The sequence below is a fragment of the Periplaneta americana genome, chromosome 8 (assembly GCF_040183065.1).
Source record: "Periplaneta americana isolate PAMFEO1 chromosome 8, P.americana_PAMFEO1_priV1, whole genome shotgun sequence".
Taxonomy (NCBI): Eukaryota; Metazoa; Arthropoda; class Insecta; order Blattodea; family Blattidae; genus Periplaneta; species Periplaneta americana.
In genome coordinates this window covers 49,804,914-49,830,000 of record NC_091124.1, presented here as the reverse complement: position 1 = coordinate 49,830,000, position 25,087 = coordinate 49,804,914, and the positions used below count along the sequence as shown (strand labels likewise).

General features: G+C 34.9%; 1 protein-coding gene across 5 annotated transcripts in view; it reads right to left on the bottom strand.

Annotated features, from left to right (window-relative positions):
* The window catches only part of LOC138704708 (fatty-acid amide hydrolase 2-B-like), an 88,140-nt gene that overhangs the window by 14,236 nt on the left and 48,817 nt on the right, over positions 1–25,087 (bottom strand). For 3 of the 5 annotated variants that reach the window (XM_069832850.1, XM_069832854.1, XM_069832853.1), the window contains 6 exons: positions 22,681–22,872; positions 11,199–11,418; positions 3,147–3,364; positions 2,456–2,567; positions 698–855; positions 470–613 (listed from right to left, as the gene is read on the bottom strand). In XM_069832850.1, the coding sequence (XP_069688951.1) occupies positions 470–613; positions 698–855; positions 2,456–2,567; positions 3,147–3,364; positions 11,199–11,418; positions 22,681–22,872 (1,044 nt within the window). Of the gene's footprint in view, positions 1–469; positions 614–697; positions 856–2,455; positions 2,568–3,146; positions 3,365–11,198; positions 11,419–13,562; positions 13,592–13,872; positions 13,988–22,680; positions 22,873–23,111; positions 23,146–25,087 lie in introns of those variants that run through there. The other 2 variants (XM_069832851.1, XM_069832855.1) reach the window with 2 other exon arrangements.

The following is a 25,087-nucleotide window of genomic DNA, read 5'->3' as shown; positions in this document are numbered from 1 at the left end:
TTTCTTGTATTTTAACTTGGACTTTCGCTGAAATATTTCGACTTCGATTTTAATAATTTTTTTCTTGGGATTTTCACTTAGCCTATAACTTTTTACTATCCATTTAGATGCTTATAATTTAGCGTTTTCTGGTTAGATCTCGTTCAGATGATTTGTTTGAGGCTTATATCACTGTTGCAGTCTAGAGATATACCGACTTGAAGTTGCGTGACTCAGCGTGAAAGAATAAAAAATGACAGACGCTCCCAGTGCATGCCCATGATTTCTATGTACAGTGCATGGCTAATTTTAGGTGTTTCTGTCCTTAGGTTATCGAAGTTTGCTTTCACATTTTGATTATTATTTGTACTTTTTGAGATATTAGCTGAAGTTCTATCACCTTCTTATAAAAACTTTAAAAGTAAAAATAATTCAAAAGCAAATATAAATATTCTAAACATTAGTGTAAAATTTAATTATAAAATGTTACCTCTTTTGCTGGGATGCCATACTTTCTGTTTAGATGTTTTGCAGCTGTGCTTACGGTTTTTTTTATTTCCTGGTCCACAGGTAACAATACAAATGATTTACCAGCATCGGTCATATAATACACTTTCAGGCTATGAAGATCCACCTGGAACGAATTATATATAAAAACATTATGAAATTAAAAACAAAGCAATACAGTACTTAACAGCCATTAGTGTTATGGCCCTACCTTCTCAGATAATTTTAATTTTGAAGCTTTTTCTCCAGCCATCACAGATAACATACATTTGAGGTCCTCCGCATATCGAGCAATTGGCCCAATTGCAAGATACTCATGGAAGTTGGCATCAGTTGCATATGGAAAATGGCCGTCAATAGATACATAACCTGCAAATAAAATGAAAGTAAAGTCACACATACTTGTACTTCTCTGCTTAAGTAATCAGACAATAATCCAAGAAAAAAGAAAATATACAGAAAAACATATCGTAGATTATAAATTTAATATATTATTTTAAATAAATATACAGTGGCTGACAATCAAAATGGTACATCTTATGCGATAACTAAAACTGTTGCATTATCTATTGGAAGAAAGAAATATATACTGAGAAAAATGGAATATAATAACTCATTTTAAACACACGCGCACATGTTAGGCCTATAGTCTCTTCAATTATATAAAAAGTTAGAAATTTTTATCTTCATAAATATTTAATACCTACAATAACTTGTTGATTAATTCCCTATTTGCTACAACCTCATCGAGACAGTCAGGGATGGATTCTATCAGATTTCTCTTGTGTATTGAATATTTTCCCCATTCTCTTCTTAAGCGTTCTTTAAAAATTATTTATTAGAGATCGAACAGTTTCGAATTTACATTTTCAGTTTAACTTAAAGATTTTGGACGATATTAAAATTCTTGCGATTGAGTTGGATTTTTCATGACTTTTTTGCAGCTGTATAAACAAATCCTTTGAATGTTTCAGGTCAATAATATTAGTAAAATATGCAATTGCCTTACTGAATTTCTGGTACTGGTACCAGTATGGCATAATGTTGAATGGAGAATGTTCTTTGAAAGAAAAACTCCCTGCCCAAGGTTACTAATGTATCTGAGCACCTCTTAAATGATTACAGATTTTCTTGATTTTTTTTATGTCAGGTTTTAGTGTTTAGTGATCTTACTTTAGGTTCTTGATAGATAGTGATGATAAATACTATGTGATAGATATTTTTTTTCTTTCTTTCTTATGTAGTTTCTTGTAGTCTATCATACATATTGCCTGTAATTTGTTTAATTTATTTTAATGTACCTGTGTTCATTTTCCTAGACAGGTACCCAAGCACTTTTTTTTTTTACTGATGAGTAAAGATGTTGTTTAGTCAACTGTCAAAATGCAGGTCTGAACCTCATAAGCGATATCAATAAGGCGCCGTTTATGAGTCAACGACCTTCACTGCATACTGGTACATTGCTGATTAGCTGAATGTTACACTAATCAGATTTCAGATGTATACAAACAATATTGTTCTTTCTCTGACACATATAGTCAAGTGAGATGCACTGCCTGATAATAGATGTACATATCAGCCAGAACCTCAATCAGAGGTAGAGTGAAGATAATGATGATATAATTATAATGATCACCAACATCATTATCATCAACTCTACCATTATAATTGTCATTATCACAAGTATCGCCATTATCACATCATTTTATTTAGCACCACCACCACCACTATCATCATCATATTATGCTTTGCTTGTTTCTAGATCTTGAAATCATTTGTAAGGATTTCTATTGGTTAATCATCCCAAAAACCATATTTAACCCTGATCACTAATTAATTATTGGGATTCTGGTAATATTATGATGTGCAGAAGTTTTCGATGACACACTTTTGTTCACTACGGTTTCACTTTATACATTATTAAGAAGCTCGTATCCATTAGAATGTACATATCTACTTATATACTTGCCTGGAGTTGGTTTGTGACCAAATATTCCATTATACATAGCTGGGACGCGAATAGAGCCAGCTACATCAGAACCAACACCAATCACAGATGCACCTGAACCTATTAGAGCACCCTGCAAAAAAATATACCTTATAATTGAAAAATATTAGATCAGTTTATATTTAACATATTATTATCATTATTATCATTAGTGTTATTAAGTTAGGTTAAGTAAGGTAAGGTAACGGTGGCTAAGGGTGAGTGTTGAAGAGCCCTTGGAAGTGTTCTTAAGGAATGAATCCTGGCAGAGATATTGCGGAAAGACTGGGAACCCAAGAAAAGTTGCGGAGAGAGCTTACCCCCTCCCATAAGCAGACGAAGACATGCGTCTTGACCTGAATATGTCTATGGAATGAGATGAACAAGATGAATGATATGAAACCTAAATTCTTTTTCTACACGAGGCAGGAAGGGAAATAGACCATGGCAATGAAAATTCCAATCCAACATTTGCCTAAGTAACTGTGGAAAACCACGGAAAAACCACAGTCAGGTTGGTCGATCTGGGCATCGAACCACGGACCTTCCGAATGCGAGTTCCATGCAGAACGCATGAACCACCTCGCTCGGTTAGTGTTATTTATATCACTACTGTATATAAAAATAAGGTGTATCACTAATAAACCAAAAAAATCTTAAATATTTACATTACCTCTCCACCGGAAGAACCTCCACATGTCTTCTGACTATTGTATGGATTTAATGTTCTTCCAGTAACCAAATTATTTGTTTCCCATCCGAGACAAAACTCTGGAGTATTTGAAACCAGTAGAGGAATAGCACCAGCTTTCCTAAGCAGCTTCACCGTTTCTCCGTCCTTATCAGACTTGATGCCAATTCTAGGTATGGAGCCTACACATTGGCTTAATCCTGAGGGGAGAAAAAAATTAAATTGGTTATAAATCTCAACAGGAAGATAGAATCACAGTCTACTATATACAGTCGCGAAGCTCAACATGTAGTAAAAATGCAAATATGGGTAGTTGCCCACCACTAGGATCGCTACTATCGCCTCATCATCACAGATCTCTCCTAGCAGATGACAAAATATGTTACACTTTCGTTGTCGTGTTCTTTTGGAAAAATTAGCATCTTCCTTCCATTATTGAAATTTTAAATGAATAAAGTTCATTTATTATTTTAATGAAGTATATTAAATTCCACCATAAACTCGAAGATACCTGCAAGAAATAGATTAATATTATTTTTGTTTGTGCAAAACGAACTGAAATTTACTATAATCGCTTCACTCATTCAAGATTATAGCGATAATGAACTATGAAACCAATAAATATTAATTTGCATTTCCCTTTACGACAATAATATAATAACAATAATAATGGAAATATGAATTAATGGGAGTAACTTACGTGTACCGGTACTTGTAGTAGTTAACAAAGTGGGATGAGGTTAAGCAATAATAATCACACCAGAATTGGAAATAAAACGTGATCAATAAATTTTATTGTAACAGACTTACTTTTTCTACGTCTCTAGTAAAGTAACAAATAAAAATAACAACAAAATTAACAGCTATAATTAAAAACATATCCTTTGAAAAAAAAAAAGTAGGCCTAAGTTGTCTGAAAATGTACAATTATTCAAGGAATCAGCTGATACAGACGTAGAATTAGTGCAAAGCTTTTGTTTCTCAGCTGCAGGTAATGACAGAACAGGTTTATTTAAAACATCAAATAAATTTTTGTTTTCATTCATAAATTGTGTGTTTTCGAAATGAAGAGAGCAAAACTTTATATTATTATAAAGATATGCTTCATTCTTTGTCATTAGATCTTCCCTCCTGCTGTTTATTAACCACTTTTTGCATCTAGAAGTAAAGTAAGAAATAGATGTTAGGGTTTTTCTTCACGAGCATCAATGTGAAAAACGCAATGACCTAGCACTCGATGGAAATGCGACTCAGTCCACTCTAAATCCAAAGTCGACTGTGGACAGTCTATTGTTTCTAGTTGCTAACCGCTTGGAGCGCTTTATCACGAGATTTGCAAAAAACACCTCAAGCTTCGCGACTGTATATAGTAGACTGTGATAGAATTCTAATCATTTCTGATATTCTAATGCTTCTTCTTAGGGCATAAGATATACTATTGAGAGAAAGAGATCAGAAGATAGCTTTGCAAGAGTGATCCATTGTTGTCATATATTGTATACAGAGAGCTACTATGCAGACTAGTTCCACTCTAACCTCTATCTAACAAAATCTAGCAGCGAATGATTGTGCACCGGTGTACGGGCAGGTCCATGCACACTTCCCCAAGCAGACTGATTCCACTCCACCCTTTACCGCTTAGCTTTCTCAGGACGAGCACTTGCACTACCATCATTAAGCTGATGGAACATTATTGCCTGGGACTGATCTGTATGGAAACTCTCTGTACATATCAATTCTATTAATTTAACATATGGTCTTGGATGAATATAATATGGTGCGAAATTGCGGTCAGTGCCAATTGACGGAAGGAGGTTCAAATAAGATGATCAGCGCCCGATGTCGTGGGTGGTGAACATTAGAACTACGTGTTAGGTAGCTTACCCAGAGTTCTCTACTTATCCGTTTGTTCGAGACAAACTGACGATGCTCGAGAAGACAAGATGGCAGCCAGAAACTTGCTAATGAGTGGACATAAAGTGATACTAAGTGTGTGTATAAGCAGTGTATGTTAAACACTGATGTTTATGGACGTTGTAAAAATAGTGTCGTTAAATGTATTGTAAAGTAATAGTAATATAATAAATTAACCTATCTAAGTAGTTTTTGCAGACTTTTCCATTGCGCTGTACATTAAATACCCAAACAATACAATCCCAATTATCTGACCTTTTGCTTTATTTTCTGTCTCTGCTTGGTTATATTTTAATTGGGTAGTGTAAAATAGATCGTCTCTTTTATCTTCCAGCTGGCTCCGATAAGAATTTTCAGTGGAAGATGCTGTGAGGAATAAAAATGTAAATGTTTTATTTTAAATTGGGTTGAGAATATCGATGAGAGTGGGAGGGAAGGAATATTTTCTGCATAGTTTAACATTTTCGCCACCAGGTGCGCTGTTAAATGCATGAAGTAATTAGTTTTTGTTTTTACTACTTGGTGCGCTGCTAGATGTAACAAGTTCTCCTCCGTCCAACAGATGTCAGTAAGATCAGTTTCTACATTAGCGCCTCTAGCATGTGTTACGGAAAACTCAGTAAGTTTCGCATCCTATTATAATTATATTCATCCATGATATGGTACTGGTACCATTAGCATTATGTATTTGCTTAGCAGATTTTAATTTTTAACCTAATTTGTGCTTTTGATGGCGAAACATAAGTTAGATCTATAGTTTAGTAGGTTTCGAGTGCTGGTGGCAGGATGCGTATTAAGATTTTTGATGAGGGGGGAAGATAAATCCTAGATAGAGAATACCATACATAAAATTATTATCATCCTCATCCGATACGGCTCAATGCTTGGTCGCACTGATTGCTTGTCTTGCATCTTGATCCTAATAATGATTATATCCCTGAGCAGGCTTAAGATAAGATGTGTAATTCCTAAGTTATTGATTGTTGTCAGCTTGCCGGTGATATAATACATCAGTATTATTTTCTTTCCTTACTTTATACTGTATTTTATAAAGTATATCCGTATTAAAACAATTATATTTTGTGAGTGGGGTAGAAGTTTTCCCTGGCAGGGATGTTAATATGAATTTATGAGAGGAGGATAACTTTCCAACGGGGGGGGGGATCCCCCCGTTAATTCGCACCCAGGCTGGTGGTCATTCTAATGTTGAAATGCAGCTGCAAAGAGAAGGGCATCAACGTAGGTCATGAGTAAGGAGCTGTTTTACTGGGCTTGGGCCTGAATGATTTATGATTACAAGTTTGGGTTTATCCCAACTGTAAGGCGAACATCAGGTAATTCATGGCGAATTCTTGGTCTCATTTCACCAAAATACCATCTTGCTGTCTCCAATTCCACAACCCTCGATAGTCTCGGAGTTGACTTGGCGTCGTTAAACAATATATTAAAAAAAAAAAAAAAGGCAAAGAGGAAGTGACGTAGACTATCATCACAGTCTAGTATATACAGTCACGAAGCTTGAGTTTATGAGGGTACTAGGAACAATAGACTGTGCAGGTACTATTTCGCATTGTCTGTAATGAGGCGATAGTAGCGATCCTAGTGATTAGCAACTATCTATGGATGCATATTTACTGCCGTACGTATTGAGCTTCGTGACTGTATATACTAACCTGTGCTATCATAATGAACGAGCATCAATATGTTTCTGCCTTGTGTTGTGATGAGAAAGACCTTACCTCACTAAGTGCCTGATTTTAGTTTTATTTAAATGTGTTCTACTTTTAATTCTATTTACTTACGATAAGCATGCTTTAAATAGTGCAATGAAAGATCGTAAACGTTTGGTATCAGACAAACAAGTAGGCTTAGTGTAGTTATTAAATATGTTACCAATACCGGTACCTACTTAAAAATAAACATTCTCATAGCTTTCCATGCTCAACACATGAACAGCTCTTACTAATGTTGCAAGACGTCGGAAATTTATAGTTTCTGCCCTTGGAATTGGACAAATACCAGTACAGCACAATGAAATAGAACTTCGCTTAAGGCCTACTGACAATGGATTTCTTGTTTTTCGATCACTTGGGAAACATCATAATCGTCGGAAACCACAAACTTGGACAACTATAGATTGTTGCAGTCTATGGTGAGTAAATTGCACTGTCAAGTTTCCTTTCCGACTTCTTTACACTTTCTCATTCTGTGATTGGTTTGTTACTGAGAGAGCATGTATTAGAAGAGATTAATCTTCTCATTAGTAATGTTTCATGGTTCATGTAAAGTTCTTTTTGTTTAAATTTTCTGTAAACGTGTAGAATACGAATGACTTACGCAGTTGTTGCTCCAATGGGATAGCGTGAATACAATGGTTATGGGTAATGAGAAAAACTGAACATATTGGTTAACTATTGGTTTTCTATTCGAATCCTATAATCTTTAGGTAATTTTATGCGGATCATCTTTTCATTTAATTTACTATATTCCACAGATCTTACATTAGCAATGAAGCTTCACGATGTGTAACAAGTCAAGAGTTATACACTTTCTTGGCGAGATAAGGTGAGGCCGACTATTCGCCACAGATTACGTGACATTTGCCTTATGGTTTGGAGAAAAACTCGGTAAAAACTCAACCAGGTAATCAACCCTGGTTTTTACTGTCTGCAATTCTGACAAACTACGAAATGGTGGTATTGCATTTACACCATTAAGCTGTGAAGTCCATTGAAAGAATACAAATTAAATAACGCATTTTTTAATCTTGCGTACACCACTTTTAACACTTGAATATAATTAATTGGTGAACTAGTGGACTTACTCGTGTTAAACATATTTAACACGAGTAAGTCCACTAGTTCATCAATTAATCAAATTAAATAATTTAAAATGTACGGTACCTATGGTAAATTACGTTACAGTGCGGGAAGAGGGAATATGAAATGCAAAGTTGTGATTAATTAATAAGAGGTGAAGAGAAAAGGGTAAATAAAGCAAGAAGTCGGTAGAGCCGCAGAAGCTCCAACCTTAGATAGAGCTGCAGAACAAAACTAAAACTAATTAATCTACGGAAACCAAACAAAACCTACAGAAACTGAAACTAACATGAAGAAACTAAACTAGTCTGAGAAAATTAAACATAACCTATAAACGAAAAAAACACGCAGAACAAACTAAATCTAGACTGAGAAAATCAAATCGAATATATAAACAAACAAAAAAATTACCAAAACAAGTTAAAAATAGATAATCTGAACCAACTAGAACCAGTCTCAGCAACAAAAATATATCTTACATACATTGAAAATAAAAATAGCGTGAGAAAACGAAAGACAATCGAAACATAAAAGATCACGTATCGTAAATCAAAACTGGCCTGAGAAAACAAGTTTTAACGAAACAAACCAAAAACTGTCCAAACTAAAATCAACCTTTCGCATAATGTTCGTTCGTACCTCTGTACGAGAGGGAGAAAGGGACGCGTGTATGCGTATCTGACACTCATAGCAGCGGATGAATAAAACAACGGACGTAAATTGTTACCCGGAATATTATAGAATTTACCAGTTTCCCAAACGCTCATAAGAAATATTAGCCCAACAAAATAAACCAGAAGAATATGAAACATGAGCGATTATTAAAAATGTCAAATGTATAATGCAAATGTGACAGCACATGCCTTTATTATAATTTTTATAGTAATAACATTTCATTATATTGAAGCTAATGAGATACATTGTATACTCTAAGGTAGAACTATTAAAACACATATATGCCTTAACATGTCTATGAAACAATGAATTACTGAGAAAACTGACATATTTCATCATTTATTGGATTCCATAGATCTCACATCAACTTGAAGCTTTAAGATGTATAACAAGTCTAGAGTTTTACTTTTTTTTTTTTTTTCTTTTGTGAGGCCGAGGTTTCGCCATAGATTACTCGACGTTTTCCGTAGGGTTGGGGAAAACCTTGAAAAAAAAAATTCAATGTCTACTTAATCAGCACAAGCGGGAATCGAACGCAAGCCCGAGCATAGCTCCGGATCAGCTGAGAAATGCCTGTTCACCTGTTCTAGTAAATTGAAAACATCAATAAGGCAACATTTTAATACCATAGGTATCAAACCTATTCGTAATATTTTTTCACGATCTGGACTAGAATAATTAGCCTGAATTTACTAATTTTATTTGAGAGTAATTAATATTCATTTTTAATGAAGGGAGCATAAGACCTAATATTGATAATGCACGATTTGTTGTGTGGGAGAGGGGTGCACTTCAAGCATGGGTGGCCTAGGGTCGCAACATCTCAATAAGACCCTTGTTGATCTTAAGAATGAAATATTCTGGGAATAAATGCCACAAGTCTAAAACAGCAATTAGAATAGTGTAATTATGATTATTACACATTTTGAAGACGTAGGCGTGCATATTAATTTTTCTACAATATGATATTATACAAACCGTTATAGCAGTGTAACTATGCACTTCACAGTTATGTGAGTTGGAAAACCTTCCCGTGAAAAAAAAAAAAAAATAAAATAATGTTGCGCGGTAGCCTTTTGGACCAATAAGAATGTACCGATTTTTATCAGCTGCTGCTGGTATGTGGAGTGCTGCTATGTTGTCCTTTACGAAGTTGTAAAGGAATCTTCAATGATTATTTCAAGCATTTTTTAATTTAAATAATTTCATTTTACAAAATTAAAAAAAATAAATAAATAAAATGTGAAAAGTGATTCAAGGTACAACCACAGTCTAGTATATACAGTCACGAAGCTCAATAGTAGGGAATATCATCCATAGATAGTTGCTAACCACTAGGATCGCTACTGTCGCCTCTTCACAGACAATGCGAAATGGTACCGGCACAATTTATTGTTCCTAGTACCCTCAACAACTCAAGCTTCGTGACTGTATATACTAGACAGTGGTACAACAATCTCCCTACCTCAATATTTTTCTAATCTGGAATTCAGTATAGTGTTATAATATACAGGATGATTCATAAATACCTGTAAAAACTTTGTGGGTGTAATGTAGGGGTAAAAATAAAACTAAAATGTTCTATACAACTTTTCCCGAAAATCCTTACTTTCAGAGTCATGATGGATAGTGTCATATCTTGCCAGGCATAAAAAACATGGGCCAGTAAAGCCTTCGGCTGTGTCACGTTCGCATACATAGCGACTGCGGTAGATGTTTCTTATTCGTACACTCCACTACAGTTGATTCCGCCCTGATAAGGCTTGGTTTACTGTACGTAGGTATGTTTAGTTGTATGGCATTGTTGCAGTTCCTACAGTCATCACGTCCCATAGGTATACATTCATTTTGTCGTTAGTTCAGTATGCTTCAGTTGTGTAGGTAAAATAAATCATGCAACACCAGTTGCTTGGGCAGTCAGCTCACCAGACTTCTACCTTTGGGGTCGTCTGAAGGCGCTCGTTTGTGCCACTCGAATTCTGAACGTAGCGTAACTACAGCAGTGACATCAAAATAGCTATGAAACAGTTCGGAATGAGTTGAACGAGGTCTGTAAAATTCTAAGATCAGTACATACCTACGCACAGTAAACGAAGTCTTATCAGGTCGAAATCAAATGTACGTAATAGGGGTGTACGAATAACATACTTCTAACGCAGTCGCTATGTAGGCGAGCATTACACATCCGAAGGCTTTACTGGTCAATGTTTTTGATACCTAGCAAGATAGGACATTTTGCACCACAACTCTGAAAGTAAGGATTTGCGGGAAAAGTTGTATAAAACATTTTACTTTTAGTTTTATCTCTACGTTACACCCACAAAGTTTTTACATGTATTTATGAATCACTCTGTATACTTAAATAGTATGTAGTGCTGCTGAGAAATATCGCAAAAAAAAAAAAAGACGTTCAAAGAATGATAACTCACTAAGTGAGAATCTTTTGCATAGAGGCGTAGCATTAAATAGCCATACATGAGATTTATTGATGCGAAGGGCACGTCAACCCTTTTGCAGTGATCATCGTGGCAATGTCGCAGCACTATATTACACAAAGCTGTCAGGTGCAGAGTTACAACGACTTGGGTATACATAAAATCCTGCCTTTAGTAATAAAGCATACAACCTTTAAGCCCGCAGCTCTCCTTCACAGTGAATGGAACGCCAAGCAGTGGCGTTTCTTTTTCTAGCTGCTCCTCTGTTTCCTTCGTGGAGGATATAATATTATCAACTTCTCGTGCATCTTGGAGGGCGTCTGCAAAGCGATCCTCCACAACTGCATTCAGATAAGGGTTCACTTCTTTTATTCTTTTAATGTATGCCGCTACGACGTCCTCGCTTTTTATCTAGAACAGAATAATATTTGATTTATGAAGCCTTTTTGATTGACAGCGACGAGACTATTCTGACATGTCATTTCTCATAGCAGCCTACCGAGTTCGCTATTTGCATAATGATGATTAGGGAGCGGATTTTTATGTGCTAAAAATTTAATTATATTTATTTTTTATGTGCTAAAAGTACGAAAATATTTTCTAAAAAAAAAAAAAAATATATTTATTTTAAATATGACAAAAATACCTTACTTAGCTGGAAAAAAAAAAATGTTACTAGGTTCTCGCCAACCACACTTGGGTGCTAGTAGTTGGCCGAGAATTGAAGTGAACAACAAAGGTCATCTCCAAATTCTCCATCACAAATGCATGCTGATTATCTCTGAACAACGACTTATACTGTGAAAGCGATCTTTCCACATCACAGGACATCAGACGTGTATATTTAAAGAGAGGAATATCACAAACACAAACAGCGTCAACTTCACCTACAGGCACATCCTCCAATACTTGAGCAACTTTACACATTTTTTTATAGCCACTTTTTTTCCCAAACACATTCTGGAATTTGTCCCTTAGTAATTGTGCTTCTGAACCTGGTAGCGAGTCTAGTTTAATTTCCACGGCACGCACCTCCCTGTTTCAGACAACAGGTTTTTGGACGTTTAGAGTGTTAGTTGGGAGACCGGAGGGAAAAAGACCTTTGGGGAGGCCGAGACGTAGATGGGAGGATAATATTAAAGTGGATTTGAGGGAGGTGGGATATGATGATAGAGACTGGATTAATCTTGCACAGGATAGGGACCGATGGCGGGCTTCTGTGAGGCCGGCAATGAACCTTCAGGTTCCTTAAAAGCCATTTGTAAGTAAGTAAGTAAGTGAGAGTTTTTTATGATGTCACATAAGAAGCTTAAAATTTGCTAATAGGAAAGCCAAATCGTTTTTTCAGTAACCATCTTTCAGTATATTTTGAAGGATATCGATTGACGAAGCCCGATAACAGGGAATCACAACAAGATATATTGCCTTACTCGATAGACATGAGCGAGAGGCAAGAGATTTGTTTAAAGTCATACCCGAGCTCATATCTGTTGTGTTTCACAAACAAAGCGTGGAATGAAATCATCTTCAGCAACAATAAACATTCCTAATTATGCGTTGCAAGATCTCTCCCCCTTGTCCATGTTAATTTATTCTCTAATAATAACATTGATATGCTGCCTAGCAGTTCTCAGAACTTGAGGCGATACTATTACAAAAATGGATCACGGATACACCACAGAGCACTTAGAAACACGAAGCAATCAAGAATTCTTAAAAAGATAACGTACTTCTGAGTGACATAATTGATTTATTTTAAAATATTTAGAAGTTCTTATAAAAATTATATAAGTAAAAAAATCCAAGATTTATGTATTTACTATAATAGATTTCCTGAAAATATGTATTTACATAATTTTTTGTGAAAATATGTGTTTTTATGTGAAATAAAATTCGGGTTTTAAACTTGAAACTTCATGTTCGGAATTTTTAACTTTGTTAATTGTGTTTTATCACACGCAAAAAGAATATTTAATTACATAGCAATCCACTCCTTAATGATGATAATTATCATTTAGTTTATTAAACTTTAGTTCAAGGGAAGAGTTTACAATTCATAAGATATTCTTTATTTATCAGCTATCTTAGTATCGAAGGTTGACGAAAAATCATACCGGAAAAGAAACGTATTTTAGTCAGTAATCAGCAGAGGTCAGCTATATGGTCACAGCCAACGATAAGACTATATAAATATGAACACAACCAGATTAAAAATAGAAAATCACAAGCTTAAAAAAGTTGAAAGTTCGGATATCTGGTCATCAGTGTAACAAAAACATGTCGAAGGAAATTACAATTCGACTGATAGCGCTAATAGAGCCAACTTTGTGTTGATATAGGTATCAATTTACTTATAAGTCTCCTTTTCTTTCATCTTCTATCTTCTCCCTCTTTCCTCACCCTCCCATCTTCTGCTGTCCTGTTTAGGAAAACTAAAATTATTTTGTATAAAATGCTTGTGGTACCAACTTTCACATATGCGTCAGAGACCTGGATCATAAGTCATAACAAAGAATGCCTTAAGAAGAAGTGTATTCTAAAGCAGTCTTACTTACCATATATGGTCCGGTCCTCGAACATGGGTCTTACAGAAAAAGAAACAACAGAAAATTAAACAATATTGTATTGATCAATATAGCACAAGAGGAGAATTTAACCCTCTGAAATATACTGTATTTCCTTAAGTCTAACTAGACTAATGCTGTGTTATGAAAAGTGAAATGAAAATGTTGAATTATTCAACATCACTTAAAACTAGGAAGATGAAAATAAATGCTTACAACAGTCATGCCAAAACCCTGCACATTGTGCAGTTGCGCACATTGTCATCTGTCTCTGTGCGATGTGCACTTTCTATTCCCTTACCTGGAGGGAGTGAATCGCCTTGGAGGGAGCGCGACAGGGCTATACAGTATTTGCAGAGCATATCATCTTTAGTTTCAGTAACACAGTTGCAGTACGGGTGCTGATTTGGCTATGTCTGTGAATGAGTTATGATAAATAAAGTGAGGAGTTCACAGATAACGAAGAAGAGAAATTACGAATCTGTAACATAATTGTTATAATGTTTTCCTCAGCCAACAATATTTATTTTAAAACTAGCCGTACCCGTGCGCTCCGCTGCACCCGTTAGAAATAAATATAAAGTAATTATATAATTAAAATACGACATTTGATCCAGGGAACATTCGTGTTTGATAGAAGGATAAATAGTTTATTATGTTACTTAATTTAAATTGAATTAAAAAATTAAAATGCGATCATTTTGATCCAGAGACCACTCATTTGGTCATAAAAATTAGTTTAGGAAATACAGGAAACGAATATACAGAATAGCCTATCAAGTTTTCTGTGCATAAGAATCTATTTTAATCTTACCTGTCCTCGATTCACTCAGAAGTTACTGTGATAACATTATAGCATTATGTCCATCTAGAGAAACTACACTTTCCAATGGTGAATTAATAATTAATTATACAAATCGGTTAATTTAGCTTCCGATATTACTTCATAGAAACGCAGAAATATTATCTGTAGGCTATCTTTCATAGCTTTCGATTGTTGCTGTCCAAGGCCCCTTATAGACGAAGTCATTTGTTTTTTAATTCATTACACGGCCTTAGATGGCAGTTATTTTAATTTTAAAACTCATTTATCTCATTAAATATCAGTCCTATCAAAATTTTTCAAGGAATAAAACTTATCGCAAATTATGTTTAAAGAAACTTTTGTTATGTAACATTTTTCACAAAAATCAATATTAAGCGCGATATTTCGATTTATTTAATTCAGGCCCCCTTATAACCCCCCTTTTAAATAATGTATTTTGAATGCCATATAGCCTAAAATCTAAGTTACAACGAACTTAATGTATATTCCAATTTTCATCGAAATCCGTTCAGCCATTATCGCGTGAAAAGGTAACAAACATACAGACAGACAGACATACAAACAAAAATGTCAAAAAAGCGATTTTCGGTTTCAGGGTGGTTAATTATTTATGTTAGGACCAATTATTTTTGTAAAATCGAAAATTACCAGAAAAATTTCGGCTACAGATTTATTATTAGTATAGATGAAAGGCTTTCATCAGCCCATGTCGAGGTGTTGTGACAGTTTAGATCAGATTAGTAAAGTTCTCAAAATATGATATTGTCAGCGCTTATTTCTTAATCAGTACTCTCACGCCAAAACGAACTTGACAATGGCGTTGTTTTGGAGTCTGTACTAAAAATCAATGGTTAGACGACTTACGACTTTCATTTCATAAGCTGGTAGGTGATGAGAATATAATGAGGAATACATATGAGGCTCTTGAGGTTGCAAGGAGCGAAGAAAGCAACTATTTGCAAGGCGGAAAAATTTTCTCGAAAAATGTATAGTGGCAAATATTTCATCTCACGTCACTATATTAATTCAATATACTTACATTAATATATCTTTAAACCTGACATAAAGAGAATATCGTCGCTTCACAGCTTCTGAACTACACTTTTCATTTCTTTCAGTAACGCTCCCAACTTGTCGATACTTGCTCTCAACGCTTTCCAAATAAACTATATGTGAATTTAAATTCTAAGCTTAATTTATATTATTTATTAATATTAATGTTAATTTATATTGACATACAACAAGGAAGTGATTTCAGTGTAAAAACTTCACAATGTCCTACTGCATGTAATTAATTGGGAGTATAATATTGTATAATATTGTATATTGATTTTAAACAAGCATTTGATACAATAAATAGGAATTATATATTTGATGCAATGGCAGAATTTGGAATCCCTAGAAAGTTAATTGCCTTAACCAAGATGACCTTAATGAATACACAAAATAAAGTTAAAATACAGAATAAATTATCAGAAAAGTTCATAACTCATAATGGAATTAGACAGGGTGACTCCTTATCAACACTCTTATTTAATATTGGTCTAGAGCGAGTTATTAGAAAGATTGCCATTAATCCAGGGGGAACCATATTTAATAGAATGTTTCAATACTTTGCTTTTGCTGATGATGTAGCTGTATTTGCACGGAATGTGTCATCCTTAGATGATGTCCTCAAACAGATCCATAATGAGACAAATGCTTCAAATTTAAATATTAACAGAACAAAGACAAAGTATATGAATAACATAACCACGAGAGACAATACTGTAAAAACTGTTGTCTTAAATGAGGTTACTTTTGAGAAAGTGTCAAGGTTCCGATATCTCGGCTCGATAGTCACCGAGGATAACAACATATTAACTGAGATCAAGGATAAAATAGCCATTGGCAATCGAAGCCTCAGAGCATTAGATAAAATTATAAGAACCAGATATATCTCCAAAAAAATGAAGGTGAGGATTTATAAAACAATTATTACCTACAGTGACTTTTGGAAGCGAAACCTGGACTCTACCTGAACGAGCAATAGCCATCTTAAATACGTGGGAAAGGAAAATTTTAAGAAAAATTTATGGCCCTATTTATGATAAGGGAGAGTGGAGAATTAGGACCAATTCTGAACTACAAAAACTATATAAAGATTCAAGTATTGTCACTGATATAAAAATTAGACGGCTGGAGTGGCTGGGCCACATTATCAGAATGGACAATAATAATATTCCTAAAAGATTACTAGATGCCACGCTAAGTGGTAAAAGAAGAGCAGGAAGACCTAAACTACGATGGTTGGATGATGTTCAGGATGATCTAGTTAAAGCAGGAATTAAGAGATGAGACGGAGAGCCCTAGAGAGGGAAGATTGGGCGGCAATTCTTAAGGAGGTCAAGGCTAAACTAAAAGGGCTGTATGACTACAGATGATGATGATGATGATGATAATATTTTCTTCAACATTTGTGTACCAATGGGCCCAATCTATACTAATAATAAATCTGTAGCCGAAATTTCTCTGGTAATTTTCGATTTTCCAAAAATAATTGGTCCTAACATATATAATTAACCACCCTGAAACCGAAAATCGCTTTTTTGAAATTGTTGTTTGTATGTCTGTCTGTATGTTTGTTACCTTTTCACGCGATAATGGCTGAACGGATTTCGGTGAAAATTGGAATATAAATTAAGTTCGTTGTAACTTAGATTTTAGGCTATATGACATTCAAAATACATTATTTAAAAGGGGGGTTATAAGGGGGCCTGAATTAAATAAATCGAAATATCGCGCTTATTATTGATTTTTGTGAAAAATGTTACATAACAAAAGTTTCTTTAAAAATGATTTCCGATAAGTTTTATTCCTTACAAAATTTTGATAGCACTGATATTTAATGAGATAAATTAAGTTTAAAATTAAAATAACGCTATCTAAGACGGTGCAATGAATTAAGAACAAATGACTTCGTCTATAAGGGGCCTTGGACATCAACAATCGAAAGCTATTAAATATAGCCTACAGAGAATGTTTCTGTGTTTGTATGAAGTAATATCGGAAGCTAAATTAACCGATTTGTATAATTAATTATTATTTAACCTTTGGAAAGTGTAGTTTCTCTAGATGGACATAATGCTATAATGTTATTACAGTAACGTCTGAGTAAATCGAGGACAGGTAAGATTAAAATAGCTTCTTATGCACAGAAAATCTGATAGGCTATTTTGTACATTCGTTTTCTGTATTTCTTAAAATAATATTTATGTACACTCATTTTAATCTCAGAGAATTAACGAACAACGAGAGTGTATTGATTTAGTATGCAGTAATAGTACGTTAGCTTAGCAATCCATTATTTTATAATTCAAATTTTAACTATGCTCAATTGAATCGTGTTAAAATACGTAAAATATATATGCAATAAATGCAATGAAAAAAAATTGAGTAATGAGCGAAGCAGATAATCTTGCGCCGTTGTAAAAGTTGTTCCCTGGATCAAACGTCCTATTTTAATTATGTAATTACTTTATATTTATTTCTAGCGGGTGCAGCGAAGCGCACGGGTACGGCTAGTAAATAATAATGCTCGACAAACAATGAAAGAGTAGGGTCTATTACTTTAAAATAATTAGTACCTACTACGTAAAATGAAATATTTGTTCGTTTTTCGTAGTTTAGAAATTAGTGCAATATTTTTTTCTTCAAATACTATATACAAATCATATTAATAAATTATGCTTTACAAACCACTATGTTATGAAAGTATAACTGAGTAAGCCTAAAGTTTCTTGTATTACAATGGTCAAATATAGACACTGATATTGTTTTTTTTTCCCCCTTCTGCTAAGTATGTTTATAATGTCCAAATGCCTATTTAATCCAACCCTAGAAGCGCAGAACAGATTATTGTACACCCCTCCAGCTAAGAACTGGTAAAGAGCAACGCTTGTATGATGCAATCCGCACAGACCGGTGATCCGCGCACATAACTGCACATTTAGAGTCTGATTTCTGGCATGCCTGGCTTACAACGTTTAAGCAGAACGGTAAGTGACCGTATTCCCAATTGAATGTTACATTGGAGAAAAAAAGGAGAAATAATAGGGACAGAGCTAAGAGATAAAATATGTTATTCCAGGAACTACAGAGAACTAACTCAGTAAAAAAATGGAACGTTTCGAAAGGTATATATGATGATTGTATAAATCTTCAAGATTCTGTCTTCTAATTTGCATGCGAAAGCTGAAGAAATTACTAAATTACGGACAATTTTCCATGGGTTCCTCTAGTGGAAATGATTATCTCATTATACAGTACAAAGAACTTCCGTCCTCGAATAAATCTACGCTTATAGGGAATAAGAAAGCATGTAGGATGCGCTTGTACAGAGATTTGTGTCAGTCCGATTGTCTTTTAGATAGTCCTTTGTATATGGTGATGTTTCTTCCATAGGCCTAATATTACAAAACACACACATATGTATAGATCAGGCATTTCCCACTGCTGACTCTGTGACGTCACACGTCTGGTCTCTCGAGCTCCTTGAGAGGGGAAACAATGAAGATGTTTAAATAGCGGAGACAAACATTCCTTCTCCACGTGCTCTACCAGCTCTGCTCCGAGAGGGGAAACGCGCTCCGACGTCACAGTTGGTCAGTTGGAAATGGCTCGTATTATGGTAAAAATATTTCATTCGGTTATCCTATAAAATCTGTGGTAATTGTGTAATATTACAGCAGTGCTGTCAATGGAAGAAATTTAACATTTTATAAATGCACAGTCGTGGATTGGTGGTGAATTTACTCTTTCGATTTTGGTAACACTAGGCCTACTTCTCTACGGACTGAGTCTTTCAACTCTCTCATTAGACGAAAGGATTGCAAAAGTAAACTCTCTTTGTACTTAATGAAGGCTCTTGGAGGGCATGGAGGTAGAGCTCCCTGCTTTGATGACCTTAGCACTAGAATGAAGTAATCGACATCACGTTCCGATCACATATTTTTACTCACGGTATTCAATTTGATAGGAAGCTGAGGGCCGTTCTAGAAGTTTCATCAACGAGAAAAAAAGTCAATATTGGCTATATCGGTGCTGGGATGTTGAATGTAAACTGAAGCATCCGTTGCTTATAGGCTACGCCGGTTTCCATTTTTGCTGCATGCCTCGACAGTGTGAATTTTCTCTCTTCATACAACTTCATTCGCGATTTTTTTTTCAATTTAACTTGTCGATTGCTGATTGTTGTACAATAGAGATTGTAGTCTGGTTCGTTACGAATCGTTTGACAACACTTCGAACGTTCTATCGCTTTGCATTCTTCAGTTACTCTGCCTCAGCTGCCACGCAACCTGCCAATTCGTGCCTCAAATTTCCCCCTCCGTGTGTCGCTAGATGACGTCACCTGCACAAATTCAAGGCCATGTTGGGTATGTACAGGGTGGGCTACTTAACTCTTTCACCTCCAGTAACGTGTGAAATATTTCAGATACGCACAAACCGACAATTACAAGTTTAACTACCTCGAAGGGGACATCTGATACACGTAACGCATTTTTTTCTACATTAAATAATTTTCAAGATGTTAGAGTCAACTTATTTTTTTTTTAATGAGAACCAACTATGTTTTGTAATGCAAATGTTGCTTTAGCTCAGTCTAATAACAACTGGCTACTTTACTGACTGTTTCAATGTCGCTGGCAAGAGTAAACATAAACAATGTCTGACCAAGGATCGAACAGAAGGAGGACAATTCTGGTTAGAGTTGTGCGTTGATTAAATTACAATCACAATGTACTGTACATTTTAATACTATGGAAATGTTGCACATGGTAAAATGAGACATAAAAGTAGTGTACAATAAAAAAATAAACAGTTATTCTTAAAAAAAAAACACACAAAATCTCCTATGTGCAATTAGATATCTCGCCGAAGTCTTATTGTTCAATTGTCCAGCACAGAACTGAAGAAATAAGGATTGTATTGGGTAGTGTACAGTCTTATAGGTGTGTTCGATCTTCAATTAAGTCGACATTATAAGGGTGCGTCAGGCATTGTTTATGTTTACTCTTACCGGTGACATTCCAAAAGTCTGTAAAGTAGTCAGTTATTAGCAGGCTTCGGTCCTGGGCACAGAAACGCATGAAGTTCAGGACGCACGGACGATAGTGTTCTGTTGGTTGACTGGAGTGGGAGATGGAGCGCTCCGTTACTTTGTGTCTCAACATGTAAACAGACCGTCATAGTACGGCACAAAATATATTTCACCCTGTACAGATGCAGTATATACAGTAGGACTACATTCCGAGTGTAGACAATAAACGTCTACCATTAAAGTATTAACGTGAGTTGTAACCTTCAATCAGGTGTCCCTACGCCGAAGCCTGTTACACGTACCGCAGCCAAGCAGCAATACACACAACGGTAATGCACATTACGGACCCACCTGTGCTGTTGCAGTCCACCCTCCACAAGGTCATAATGTCATTTATACTCCGTGTACTCTAAACCTCATACTGGTTACTCTGTGTCCCTAGACCGAAGCCTGGTTATTAGACAGAGCTAACGCAACATTTGCAATACAAAATATAGTTAGTTCCCATTAAAAAAAAGAAAGTTGACTCTAATCTATTGAAAATTATTTCATGTACAAAAAATACATTACGTGTATCAGATGTCCCTTTCAATGAAATTTAACTTATAATTGTCGGTTTGTGTATATCTGAAATATTTCACACGCTATCGGAGGTGAAAGAGTCAAGTGGGCCACTCTGTAATAGATCCTTCCGTCTGTCGACTGCAGTTTACTTTGTTGAAATATCTCGTCCGCTAAAGCCTTTTAATAGAACAGAATTTCTCAAAAGAGTAATGATTAAAATAGCTTAAATAACTTGTCCATAAGAACTTTTTAATTTTGAAAAACTACGAATTTCTCAACCAAGTATCGAGAGAAAAATATAGAAAATTCCTGATTATATTCAAGAGGAAGATTAAAAAAGAAGCAAGAAAATTCGTATATTATTCACTGGCTCTTCATGACAGCAGTGACATTACTGATACAGCAAAGCTTGAGACTTTTATCCGCGGGACTGATCAAGATGTTAGTACAGGAACCACCATTGGTTGTAGTTTTCATGCCAAGTACTTTCCTCCGTCTCCTTACTTCATAGGCTGTCTGTCGCATATAATCACTGCAGTTCGAGTTTTGGTCACCGCTGCTTTACGTAAATGAATGTTTTTCTATTTAGGAAAATAGTATTTCAAAAGTGTTATGGTTATTAGGCTTTGCTTCAGTGATGCATTCACTTGAAACATAAGACTTTACAGCAAGGGTAATATTTTTGTGCGAGATCGTGCGTATTTGCTTGTTTTCCGCACAGGACCAATACGCGGTAAGTGTGAAATACCACATTCAGTATTCCCAACGTAACACACATAACAATTTCCCTCTTCTTACCGCTTAAGCGCGACATTCATTTTACTGCTTTAGGCTTTTAACATATTATTTTTAGAGACGTTTAGCATAGTAATAATTATAAATTGGAAACTTACCACTGCAATTTCACCTAAATTGCACTGTTAATTATTGTTTTTAAATATTTGCAAAAATTAAGTAAAGTCTACTACTCACGAAACTTATTGCATTCCTGATACAAGTAACATTAAGGAAGCCGTGAAAAAATCAACAAGATTGCAGATGCCGATGTTATTACTGCAATATGTTATATAAATAATATTGTTAAAATATTAAAATGAAAAATAAATCATTACATAACCTTACCGTTTGTTTTAAGTTCGCATTTATAGACTGGGGGGGAGGGGAAAGACAGACGTATATCACGGCCTGCTGGAGTATAGTAAACACAGAAAACATTTTATAGCAACAATGTTGAAGAAAGATATTTTGGTTTTCCGAAGTTGCCGTCATTAAACAGAAACCAACATGGAGATTTCATTGCAACTAATTAGAAATTCCTCTTTCAGGTATATAATAAACGATCTTCGCACAAAATAATATACGATACACGAGCGGTATGTTTGTTTTCATGTTCTCGGAAATTAAAAAAAGCTCAACTACGTTTCGCTTTTTCAATCTTTTCCTCGATCATGAAAACGTCAACATACCGCTCTTGTAACGTATATTACTATTACAATAAAGCGTTCTCCGCTACTTCTGCTAACTATTTCTACTAGAGGAGACAGAACTTATCTGAATTCGTAACAGAAAGTAGAGACAATAAAATTATATAATTCTGATTTCTGGAGTTAGTTAAATAGAACATAATAGCAGCTTACCAGTCTCTTTCTGATCTTCTTTGCTATTGTTGACGCACTTTGCAACAAGATGGGATCGCCAATTGGTGGAAGGATCTTCACATCTTGCAGGGACCACAGGAAATACAACGGTGCAGCCAGATATCGAAGCAGCGTTTGAAGAAATCCGAGGAAGCGCACACTGAACTCCATTGCCCAACCACCCCTCACACTCTGTAAAAAGCACAAGAACAGACTAAGTGGAAAAGGACATATCCGGATTAAGGAATTCAGTCAAGGTTGTGAATGGCACAATACAACATAGTTGCAACTTCACAAGCTACGTATTTGTACAACAAATGACGCAATGACAACTGCATTGATTAGTCAGCATGAAGCGACATGTAAATAATACGGTACGGAGTCGAGAGGTCTTCGGAAACAAGACCGTAAAAGACCAGGGAGAACCTAACCTTGAGTCTCCTCTTTCATTTTTCTGTGCGACAATTAGCATGTTTCTGGGCAAAGTACGAGTATGCTCGTGCGGCTCTCCTCATGAAATAGCTTCTTTCTTGCCGGACGCATTTTAAAGAAATTTCAGTTTACCAGTTTGAAACTTTGGTTATCTTTACTCGACACTAGCTTCATTTAAATCTGTACATTTGTCGTTGATAGCCAGTTCACAGGTACATCATAGTGATAACACGACTTTGCTAATTCATTCTGGTCGCTACTTACATGGCATGCAATAGTTCTTGGCTGTTACATGGCCCACAAACGGAACGACGTGTTGTAGATATGTCGTACTAGAAGTTGGAAATAAATTCGATAAGACATATCGTTCACTGTTTTCCCCCACAAACGTAGACTAAATGGCTGTAGTTTGACAGATAGCACGATTTTACTGTTGGCTAGAGGTGGTAGATTCATCAGCTTAAAGTAAAAAATTTAACACTTTAGAAATTTTAATGTTAGAATGTAGCATTTTGTAGCGTTTTTAGATGGAATTTTTTTATGGAAAGTTTGATGGTAAAAATTTAATGTCATCATTGTGTTAACAGAAGCTTATGCTATTCATGCTTAACATGTAACAGCTAACAAGGGATGACCAAACTGTTTAAAAATATATAAGAACCTATATGTTGCGGAGCTTTTAGATAATTATATATTTTTTTTTACAAAAACACAAAAATTTTTTCTAAAATGGAATTTCGCTCTTATTTCGTAGAGAAAAATTTATTTCTCGCCCATATAGAATTTCGACGCTGAATAACCATACACAGGGCTAGGTAATGTTTGAAATACATGTATTTAAAATATATTTGTATTTTATATTGTGTAATTTCAAAGAATTTTCGAAAGTATTTTGTATTTTTTATTTAAATATGTAAAATTCATATATATTTTTTAGCCTATTTAAATTCAAATACTTCTTTTTTAAGTTACTTACTCTGGCTACAAAAGTTGTTCGCACTGCCTATCTTTCTTTTTGCGTGTATTTCCGGTTCTGTTTCTACAGTGAAATGAAACGGATACGAAGGTGTGCTGCTATCCTGCTGAAGTTCTTAGGGGAGAGGATGGTATTTTTTGATGTAAACTGTGTAAATTAAAAAAAATAAAAATTCATTAAAATACTCTGTGATATATGTGGAATGCATAGCATAACATTTTGTGGGTATTTATGCCCTTATCGGATGTTGAGTCGCCATTTTTAAACTTCCTGCGTTATGGATTTTTAAATCACTCGCCCACTTTTATTGTTTCCGGTAAATTAAATTTTCAATTTTTTTTTCTTTAAAATACCCTTTGATATGTGTGGAATGCATTGCATAACTTTTGTGGGTATTTGTGCCCTTATCGGATGTTGAGACGTCATTTTTAAACTTCCTGCGCTATGGATTTTTAAATCACATGCCCGCTTTTATCGGTTTCCAGTAACTTCATTCTTTTTGCTACATTGCCAGACAAAAATGGATATAATTTCTGAACTATTAAAGATACATGCATGAAATTTATAATACACATTCTTTAGACTATTAGGAAACTTTTCTCTGTAACAGAGTTTTCTTAATTGATTTCATTTTACAAATATGTCTGTTTGTTTGCAAGAAAGGAACTCAGAAAATTGTTAATAAATTTTAATTATTTATTTTACAAAACGTAGGGACTAATATCAAAATTCTGTTACAGACAGTTTGTAGAACATGCTTTTGCAAATACATTGCAAAAAACTGTTTGAATCTATCTTCAAAAACGGTTTAGATATATCGGTTTTAGTACAATTCTGCATTGGGTATATTTTTTTTTCAAATTTGGGCCCCAAATAATTTTTTTTTTTTCAAAATATTTTTATTTGGTTGAGTTTCCACAGCTATGAGCTCTCTACATACAAAAAATTAATATTTTACACCAAATAGGAAAAAAGTTAAAAAAAAAATACCATCCTCTC